This window comes from Bombus bifarius, unplaced genomic scaffold (assembly GCF_011952205.1).
Source record: "Bombus bifarius isolate JDL3187 unplaced genomic scaffold, Bbif_JDL3187 scf7180000008248_frag, whole genome shotgun sequence".
Classification (NCBI taxonomy): domain Eukaryota; kingdom Metazoa; phylum Arthropoda; class Insecta; order Hymenoptera; family Apidae; genus Bombus; species Bombus bifarius.
Window position 1 is genome coordinate 3644 of NW_022884541.1, and position 10809 is coordinate 14452.

Consider the following 10809-nt stretch of genomic DNA (forward strand, 5'->3'; position numbering starts at 1 on the left):
CACAGTACTAGTGTATAATGTACATGAAATTACACTTACGTGCTAGACAACAATTTATAAGTAGTACGTGATTCAGCAATAGTCTATTGACTTTCAAACAAGCGTACTTGAATGTATAACGAATAACTACGACATTGACATACGCTGTAATACTAAAAGTATATTTTTAACACGATGTACATGACCATAAATTATTAAGAAAAGTAGGAAGAATTGGAAAAAATTAAAAAAAGCCAACACCACACGGAGTTCCCAAGCGGTCACCCATCTAAGTACTATCCGTGCCCTACGTTGCTTAACTTTCGTGATCGGACGAGAACGAGTGCACTCAACGTGGTATGAGAGTTGGCTGAAGTGAGTAATTTTGTTACTTGCTCTTAATATTCAGGAAAAAAGAAGTGGTCAGTTGACTGTAGACCTCCGAGCAGGACGGACCTCTCAGTACGCGCGTCAAAGTAGACAAACATTCATTAAAGTAGAAGGAATAAGTGACAAAAAGTGAAAAATATTGCATTGACATCATCTCTATAAATACAAATAAGAATAAAAATAAAATAAAATAAAATAAGACAAAATAAAATTGTATAAAAAGATAGAAGTTACCGATAATGAAGCCAAAAGCAACGAAACGGAACCCACCGTGGACCCAATAAAAAAAGCCATCAAGAGAAAAATAATCACACAAAAAACAGCCAAAAAAATCAAGAATAGTTTAAGACTTTCCGCTCAAAAGACGCGGAAACTCAACCCACAACCAAACCTGGTTGCCAGGACGAAAAGACTAGTAAACATCCTATGAAACACAGTTATAGATTATCACTCCAGCCAAGAAGAAAAGGCTAAAGAAATGAAAAACATGAAGCCCGTAAGAGCTACCTCGCCTCCAGCAATCATAACAAAAAACAGATTTAGTATACTACAATGTGAACCAGAGTGTTACGCCGGGCGACCCTCTGCCTGGCCCAGGTCACTCACCGCGGGCCAGACGGACACCAGATGTCCGCTCTTCCGTACGGCGTACCCTCGATAGCCTTAAGTATCTTCCATAAATCTCAGGAATTTCCTAGTAGAGGTCCTTCAAACCAAACAAACGTCTGTTTCCGAAGAATTTCTAAAGACTCTTGTCTACCACGGCTTGACAAGGGAAAGTTAGTTTTTCTCACCTATTGTTACGACCGTTCGCGGAGAGACGCGGTCGCGAGGAAAACGCGTCAGCGAGAGGCGTAAATTCTCGCTACGATTCGGTGAATCGACGCCGCGAAGTAGTCGTTCCCCTGTTTCGGTTAAGATAACAGAGGTGGTTGATTGAATATGACACAGTAGTAAGTTATATTTCACCGTTTATTCCACAACTTATAACGAGGATAGTTACACTGGTGCGTGTGTACGAGATGATTGAGTGACTGATCTGCGGGTGTGTCTACCCGCTCGAAGGATGTTGACCGTTCGAAGGATGTGAAATCAGTACCGTCTTGGGAGACGATGATGTGTCGGAGGAAAGCTAAGGATGGGTGTGTCTAGCGCACGGGACCATCGGATTTGTTGGTGCCGATGTTGTTTAGGAGAGTGAGGGAATAGGCTTCGTTTTTAATTGGTTAAACGAAGGGTCTTAACCGCCCTCGAGAGAAATTGGTTAGTGGGAGGAAAGTTGCAGCGTGCGTGAGAAAAACCAACTTTCCTTAGTTAAGCCGTGGTAGACAATAGTCTTTGGAAATTCTTCCGAACCAGATGTTTGTTTTGTTTGAAGGACCTTTCCTAGGAAATCTATGAGATTTATGGAAGGTTCTTGAAACTGTGGAGGATACGCTGCGAGTATCCGAAGACATCTGGTTGCCATATTGCCCGCGGTGTGTGGCCTGGGCTAGGTAGAGTGTTACGCGACGTAACACCTATGCTGCAACTTTCCTCCCACTAACCACTTTCTCTCGAGGGCGGTTAAGACCCTTCGTTTAACCAATTAACAACGAAGCCAATTCCCTCATTCTCCTAACTAAAATCGTCACCAACAAATCCGATGGTCCCGTGCGCTAGACACACCCATCCTTAGCTTTCCTCCGACACAGCATCGTCACTCAACTTCACTTCTTCTACATCGTTGGAAAAGTCAACTATTAAGTCTATCGCTAATGCCCATCGGGGCAGTCTAAGCTTAACGCGAAAGTCGGTCTCGGTATTGTCGAGCCTACATTTCCTCTCCTAAATATCTTATAGTGCTACGTCCACTAATACATTAAATCCAATTATAAGAGCCCTGCTCTAACGTACATATATATCTTATCTTTGTGGGATAAGTGATTATCTATCTATCTATGCTCATCAGTGTAATCTAAGTGTTGGAAATATATAATTTATAATTCTGTGAATCACAGTGTTATACAAATTCAATCACCCCTATTATCTCAACAGAAATCAGGGGATCGATCAATTCGTGGTGTCGATTGTTATAATCGTAACGGGAATTTACGACTCCCGTTGACGTCTCTCCTAGCGACTACGTCTCCCCGCGATTGGTCGAAGAAACACGGAGCCTCATCCACAACCGGGACCATCAAACTACTCTACTTCGAGCTCAACGCTAGAACAAATAAAAAAGAAAAACGAAACATTACGAGGCAAAATAGGAAAACACAGTCCCACCATACCACCAAAACAATCAACACTGCAGGGGCGACAGACCCCATCGTACAACCCAGGAGGCCCAGCGCCACCAGCATCGCCAAGGGGGGACCGAGCACCGGACGGACGCCCCACCAGATACACCGCAGAGGGGCGTACGATCGCCCCATTCACTACAAGGGATAACAAACCGCCGCCTATCAACATAACGCTACAAGACCCAAAGGACACGGTAACGCTCATAGAGAAAGTAGCGGGCATCAATCAGTTCCATATTAAAAGAATACACTCAGGTAAACATGCACTCTACCTCCGAAACCTACCCGATTTCCACAAAGCAAAACAAATATTCCTCTCAGCTAACACAACCTTTTACACGTACACGCCCAAAACAGAGAAACACCATACATACTTGTTAAAAGGTTTAGACAATAATTACACCGAAACAGAAATACTCACAGACCTACAAGCCTTGCAAATAGACGACGTAAAATTCACAAAAGTCACACGATTCACGACAAAAAGATCAAGGGAGAACAATATATTGATCCCAATTTACATAATACAAGTATCCCCCGACAGTGATATAAGTAACTTGTTAAAAGTTAACCAGTCGAGTTCAAACTTTCCGACTGTCCCCCGACTAGTATAAATAAACAAACGAAATGACGACCGAGAGAGTTCAGCGATCGCAGCATAAGCATACAGACGCATCATACGTGTATACGGAGTTTGTTGACACGCGCGTATTTATTTCGTAAGACTTATTATACCTGGACTTGTGCTTTGTGTCGAATTAATAACTGTAATAAATTGCTTGGTGGGCTCTCAATGCAAAGCAACGAGTAGCCGCCTGCCTTGAAAAAGCATTCGATATAGTAAGAATTTTAGGCCTTATATACAAAATATGTACTTCTTTGGGCAATAAACGTTATAATTAAAATTAAAAAAGCACTCGTTTTCGTCTGATCACGAAAGTTAAGCAACGCTAGGCACGGATGGTACTTAGATGGTTGACCGCTTGGGAACTCCGTGTTGTATTGGTTTTTTTATTTTTCCAATTTTTTTTTTTTTTGTTTGCTTTTCTTAATAATCTATCTTTAATAATCTATAATATAAGCATCGAAAAAAAGAAATGTTTTAGTACTACGTGACTATTACCATACATTATATCATTCTCACTTTTACATACATCTATTTTTTTAATATTCTTTTTTCCTGAATTTTTTTTTTTAAGATGTTTATTAAACCCAAGATACAATTTTAAATACATGTTGGTATTCACAATAAACGGTGAATTTATGTAATGATATCTTAGGCAAAGGTGCCGATATGCAACGGTACGACGTAGCCATGCTATAATATGTGTCGGCGCTTTACATTTTTCGTGTTTAATATAATTTTTTGGTTTAAGCTGCTGGAGGAGCGGAGCTTCTATGTGATTTTGTTTTTATTTGTTTTTACTGTCCTGAAAACTGGGTCGCAAGACAGGACGCTTCGGTAGTATATTTTTGGGCGCTGTGAAATTTTGTGGAGGGGTGGGATGAGGGGGAGGGGGAGGGGGATGTTAAATAGGTTTCTTTTAAAAGAAAGAGAATTACAATAATTACAATGTTTGCACCTGTGTTGCACGGGGGCAGAATTGAGTTTTATAGGTGTTCTTCCACTCGCGGGGAGACACGATCGTGTAGAAGCGCATCAACAGGAGTCGTAAATTCCTGTTACGATTGTTCAATCGACGCCGCGAGATGATCGATCCCCTATTGCGTTTAGGCTAATAGAGGTGGTTAATTGAAGTGCACACTGCTGTAACGGGTTTTCAGTTGTGTTTTATTAAGACACTGTGTATACACTGAGTGGTGAATTAACAGCAACCGGGATACGGTTGGACTCGGTTAGAACGTAAGATCAGGGGATGAGAGGGCGAGAGCGTAAGCGCGAATCGTTGCTGCGAACTGAGACTTCCCGAGGTTGCTGACTGACTGACTGGCTGCCTGACTGACTCACTGACCGACTGCTGACTGACTCCCTCTTAGTTTTCCCCGAAGGAAAGCTTGATGCCGATTGGTCGTGACCCCGCTAAAGAAGCAGGACATGAGGAATTTCTCACCAGTGTCCGGGGTGATTTTATTGCTGGGGAAAACCAGTCGTTTCTATCCTATGTTTATGTGTTGGGTTTTCTCGTTCGGTGACTACCTGCCTTTTCCGAGCCTTTTTTAATAGCATAACAAACTCAAGGATTTTGCTAATCCGGACATAAACCGAAATGCTTCTAGACAACTAGATTGCTCGACACACATCTGGAAACAATTTAGCTAGAAGGTGACGTTTTATGGCCGGTCATTGAGTTTATTGGGGGTCTGGAAGCAGGTAGGTGGGCCGCTGGCCGCCAGGTAGCGTTGGCTGGGGTTCCGCTGCTCCATGCGACGCAACATCCTCCCCCCGTTGAGAGGGCACCGATCAAATTCTGCCTGTGGGTTCGAGGGGGGTGTGCTCTGCCTCCTTCGAGGTCAGCGATTGTCCGGGCGCTTCTGGATCTGATTGGAATGGCAGGGGGACCAGCCGCTTGACGCCGCGGTCCAGGAGGTTCGATGAAGTCTGCACAGTCGCTGTTCGGATTACGCCATCGGCTCCGGGATAGACCTTGACTACCCGTCCCAAGGGCCAGCACATCGAGGGAACGTTGTCTTCTCTGAGCAGGACGATTGCGCCTTCGTGTATGTTATGTCCACCCTTGGTCCATTTGCTGCGGTTGTTTAATTGGTTGAGGTACTCCTTGTGCCAGCGTTTCCAAAAATGCTGTTTCATCTTTTGGATATGCTGCCATCTGGAGAGTCGGTTGGAGGGAGTGTCCCTGAAATCTCGCTCACGCACACTCATTAGTGATTCGCCGATGAGGAAGTGACCAGGAGTGAGAACGAGGAAATCCTTGGGATCCGTGGATATGGGTGTTAATGGTCGGGAGTTGAGGACGGCTTCGATCTCTATGATCAGTGTATTGAATTGCTCGAAAGTGAGCAATTCATGACCTGCGACGCGTCTGAAGTGATGCTTAAAGGATTTCACCGCTGCCTCCCATAGTCCCCCGAAGTGTGGAGACTGAGGGGGTATGAAGCGCCATTCTATGTGTTTGTCTGCGAGGAATGCTTGTACTTTTGAGTGGTGATCGTCCGAGTGTAGAAGGTCATACAGTTCCCGTAAGTCGTTCTTTGCCCCGACGAAATTTGTACCATTGTCCGAATGGATTGTCGAGCAAAACCCTCGCCGAGCGATGAATCTACGAAGAGCGGCGATAAAGGTTTCGCTCGTGAGATCGCCAACGAGCTCCATGTGTACCGCCTTCACGGCTAGGCATACGAAGATCGCAACGTACACCTTGACCTGTCGGCGGTTACGATCTCTTGTCTCCTTTATGTAGAAGGGTCCCCAATAGTCCACGCCGACATTCGCGAATGGTCGAGACTCTGTCACTCGCGCTTCCGGCAAATCACCGGAGTGCAGGTGAATCTGGTGTGTATGCTCGATAATCCGAGCTGTGACGGATGCTTTGGGTAGCAGTATTGGGTGTTTTTGACCGAAAGTCATCGACGAATGCCTGAGTCGACCCCCGACTCGCAGGATTCCTTTCTGGTCAATGAAAGGATTGAGTCGCGTGAGTTTCCTTGTTAACGCTGCGTTCCGGTTCATTCGGAGCGTACGGATTTCCTCGGGGAAATGGATGCCTTGTAATAGTATGATTAATTTGTCGTGAGCGATGTGTAATTCCGTTGCGGTCAAGGGTGTCATTCGGTTCTGTTTCTGCCTCCAACGGAGGCAACGAGCGACGATCCGAATTAGCTTAGGCCAGGAGGAGTACCGTTCCAACAGGCTGCAATCGGCGGGAGCCGCGGATAGACAAGTTGCCGTTTTTTGTTCTAACAACTCCGTTTGTGGTATTGGGGTCCAGGTCGGCCAGGAATCTTCCGATTGTTGGAGCCATTCTGGACCGTGCTGCCAAATGGTCGGGCGGAGAAATTCTTCGGGTGTTTGGCCTCGCGATATTAGATCCGCGGGATTGTCGTGGGTGGGGACATGACGCCAACTGCCGATGCTGGTTTTTCTTTGGATCTCGGAGATCCTGTTGGCGACAAACGTCTTGAGTGTGTGGGGTGACGTGGTTAGCCAGTGGAGAACGATGGCGGAGTCGGTCCAATAGACCATACGAGTGATGCTGTGTGATAAGGCTTGATGTATGGTAGCCATCAGGGACGTAAGAAGGAAGGCTCCGCTCAGCTCGAGCCGCGGAATGGTTTGGGATTTTAGCGGGGCTACTTTTGACTTCGCGGTTAGCAGCTGGGTCCGTACGCGGCCGTCCGGATTAACGGTTCGGAGATAGACGCATGCGCCGTAGGCCTTCTCGCTGGCGTCGCAAAAGCCGTGCATTTCGATCTCAGTTGCGGAGTCAATGATCGCCTTGCGTGGGAATGTAATATTGTTCAAGAGTGGCAATTGAGAATAATACCTGTCCCACTCTGAATGGAGATTTGATGGGAGAGATTCGTCCCACTCGACTTTCACTGCCCAGACTCGCTGAAGCAGGATTTTCGCGCAGACGATCACTGGCGCGAGCAGCCCCAAAGGATCGTAGATTCGAGCGATTACGGAGCTGATCGATCGCTTCGTAACGCGGGGAATGTCTGCCTTGGCGTCAACCGAATAAATGAGTGAATCATCGGAGGACTTCCAGAAGACCCCAAGTGTTTTTAAGGGTTGAGGCTCGCCCAGCTGTAGCTTCTGATTTATGTCCGGGTCAGATAGTCCGTTGAGTAGTGTCCGGTTGTTGGACGCCCATTTTCTGATTTTTAAACCGGCTAGTTGGAGGAGTTCGGTGAGTTCTGTGCGGATTGACAGCGCTTCGCCTATCGTATCCGCTCCGGCGAGAGCGTCGTCGACGTAAAAGTCCCGTAACAATACCGATGAAGCTCGCGGGAATCGGTGCCCTTCATCGCTTGCCAATTGTCTGAGACACCGGATGGCTAGATAGGGTGCTGCAGACAGTCCGAACGTGACGGTGTTGATCTGATATGTTTCCAACTCGCCGTCGGAATTGCGCCATAAAATTTGCTGAAATCTTCGATCGGCCGGACGCACGAGGAATTGTCGGTACATTTTCTCGACATCGCCGGTGAGGACGTACTGGTGAGATCGGAATCTCAAGAGGATATCGAACAAATCCTCTTGCAGCTTCGGACCTGTATAAAGGGTGTCGTTCAACGAGACGCCGGTGGTACTGGGTGCGGATCCGTCAAACACAACGCGAAGTTTTGTCGATGTGCTCGAGTCCTTAACGACGCCGTGGTGTGGCAAGTAATAGTCGTTCTCCGGTTCGTGACGTGATGCAACCTTGGTCATGTGGCCCAAGTCCAGATACTCCTGAATGACCGCCCGATACGCTGTTTCGAACTGTTGATTTCGTCTGAATTGCTGCTGGAGAGAGGCGAGTCGTTTCATCGCAATTGCCTTGGATGATCCGAGTGACGAGATTTTGTCGTTAAAGGGGAGTGCGACGATGTATCGCCCATCGCTGGTGCGTTGGACGTGATTTTGAAAATGCTCCTCACATCGTCGATCCGCCTCCGATAAGTGTTTTATCTGAGGTCCCTCGTCGAGTTCCCAAAAGCGGGTGAGGTCCGTCTCTAGTTCCGTTGTGGAGGCATGGAAGACCCTGGCAGGTCCTGGGGAAGGTGGGCTCCCCCCGATGACCCACCCGAATCGCGTTTTTTGCAGGCGCAGATCGGGGCCGGTTGATGGGTTAAGATTTATCTGTCCGACACACAATGAGGCAACGGTGGGCCCTGAGCCCAACAAAATATCAATCGGGGATAGGACATGGAATGCTGGATCGGCTAGCGGGACATTCTTAGGTATCGTGATTGCGGAACGATCTATGAATTGGTCTGGGATCAGTGTCGAGATTGTTGGGAGGATTAGGAACGTCAATGTGCGTCGGTAGGCTTGGTCAGAGGATGTGATCGTGGCTGTAATGTAACGCCTTGAAGTGACTGATAGGGTGTCAAGGGCTCCGATTGGCACCGAACATTGATATTGGGAAAGTTTTAATGAGTTTGCAAGCCGCTCAGTTATGAAATTCATAGTGGAACCGGTATCTAACAGGGCTCGACAGCGCACTGGTTGGATTTTGTGGTTTAGGATATTGACGCGTGCAGTGGTTAACAGGTCGTTGGATGGGGTTATGGTCCGTGAGTTGGTCTCCCTTGTTGCGCCTGCCCGTCTTAGTCATTGTCTGTTTTGTCGTTGCGAGTTGGATGATGGATTATTTGGATGGTATGACGGAGCTTTCCTTGTGCTTGGGGGCGTGGTGGGAGGCGTCTGATTGCTCATTGGCGCGTCTGATCGATGTAGGAGCGTGTGATGGCGTTGATCACATATGCGGCAAGAGCCAGAGGTGCAGTGTTGCAATTTGTGTCCTGGTAGCAGGCAATTCGTACACGCTGAGATTTCCTCGGCGGCTAGAATCCGTTCGTCGATCGTCTTCGTCCTAAAGGTGTTGCAGTGCCAAATTTTGTGTGGTCCATGGCAGATTGGACAGAGTGGCGGTGATCGTGACGTGACAAATGCCTGCCCTCGTGGTGGGCGTGTCGTTCTTGCAGGTTCTATGACCTGACAGCGATCGTTCAAGAATTGCAAGAAGTCCGGGAACGTGGGGAATGATGTGGACCTTATCTTTTCCTTCCATATTGAATCGGTTTCCCGATCAAGGTTGGCGGTACATAGGTGCAAAAGCAGGGCATCTGCGGTTGGTTGTCCGATGGCGGCCAAGGCTTTGTAATGAGCTTCCAACTTGGTCGTGTAGGACTGCAAATCGCGATGTGCTATCCGTGATGAGGAGGCTGCGTCAAATATCTCCTGCAAGTGTCTCTCGACAATTTTGGCTGGTCTGTTATACCGTCGTTCTAATATTTCCCAGGCGACTGCGTAGTTAGCTGCCGCATTGCTTAATGACGCGATCGCTAGAGCTGCCCCATGCTTTAGGCAAGAACGGAGATACATCAGTCGCTTGCAGTCGTCTATGCGGGGGTTATCGTGGACCGTGGAGCGAAATTGATCCGCGAACCCCGGCCAATCTTCGTAGGCTCCAGAAAAGGTGGGTAGCTGAATTCTAGGCAAATCGACGGGTTCCGGCAATGACATGTCCGATGGCTTTGTTGCAAGATTTGTGGTGGTTGGTTCTGCTTGCTTGTTTGCCTCCTCAAGGATGGCGGACGCCTGTCCGGCGATGGTGTAGAACTTCTGTTGTAGGTCAACCCGGTCCTTCAGTGTTTGACCCTCGTCTCTGTCGTCTAATTCGCATTGGCCCTTTTTGAACGATGCAAACTCTCCCTCTAAGTCTTGCAAATTACGCTGAATAGCATGCACGGGTGTCCCTTCCTCGTGATTGTTGAGCAATGTGCGAAACGCTTCTAATTCTTGTCTGAATCCTTCGCGTTTCCGCAGCAATTGCCGGACGCGCTCTTCCTGAGGGGGAGCCATGGGGGATTTCGACAATTTGAGCGAGCTTACCTTCATGTTGCGTGGTAACTGGGGGTGCACTCTTTCACTGACACGTATCCGGCTCGAAGGACCAAAATGTTCTTTCACTCGCGGGGAGACACGATCGTGTAGAAGCGCATCAACAGGAGTCGTAAATTCCTGTTACGATTGTTCAATCGACGCCGCGAGATGATCGATCCCCTATTGCGTTTAGGCTAATAGAGGTGGTTAATTGAAGTGCACACTGCTGTAACGGGTTTTCAGTTGCGTTTTATTAAGACACTGTGTATACACTGAGTGGTGAATTAACAGCAACCGGGATACGGTTGGACTCGGTTAGAACGTAAGATCAGGGGATGAGAGGGCGAGAGCGTAAGCGCGAATCGTTGCTGCGAACTGAGACTTCCCGAGGTTGCTGACTGACTGACTGGCTGCCTGACTGACTCACTGACCGACTGCTGACTGACTCCCTCTTAGTTTTCCCCGAAGGAAAGCTTGATGCCGATTGGTCGTGACCCCGCTAAAGAAGCAGGACATGAGGGATTTCTCACCAGTGTCCGGGGTGATTTTATTGCTGGGGAAAACCAGTCGTTTCTATCCTATGTTTATGTGTTGGGTTTTCTCGTTCGGTGACTACCTGCCTTTTCCGAGCCTTTTTTAATA

General features: G+C 47.6%; 1 protein-coding gene and 1 non-coding gene across 2 annotated transcripts; both read right to left on the reverse strand.

The window, feature by feature from the left end:
- Window positions 1–231: 231 nt before the first annotated feature.
- Window positions 232–350, reverse strand: LOC117211844. The gene has a single exon (XR_004488360.1). It is a non-coding gene; the product is annotated as a 5S ribosomal RNA (ribosomal RNA).
- Window positions 351–5076: 4726 nt separating this feature from the next.
- Window positions 5077–8106, reverse strand: LOC117211843. The gene has a single exon (XM_033456097.1). The coding sequence runs from the start codon at window positions 8104–8106 to the stop codon at window positions 5077–5079; it is 3030 nt and encodes a 1009-aa protein (XP_033311988.1).
- Between the last annotated feature and the right edge of the window lie 2703 nt (window positions 8107–10809).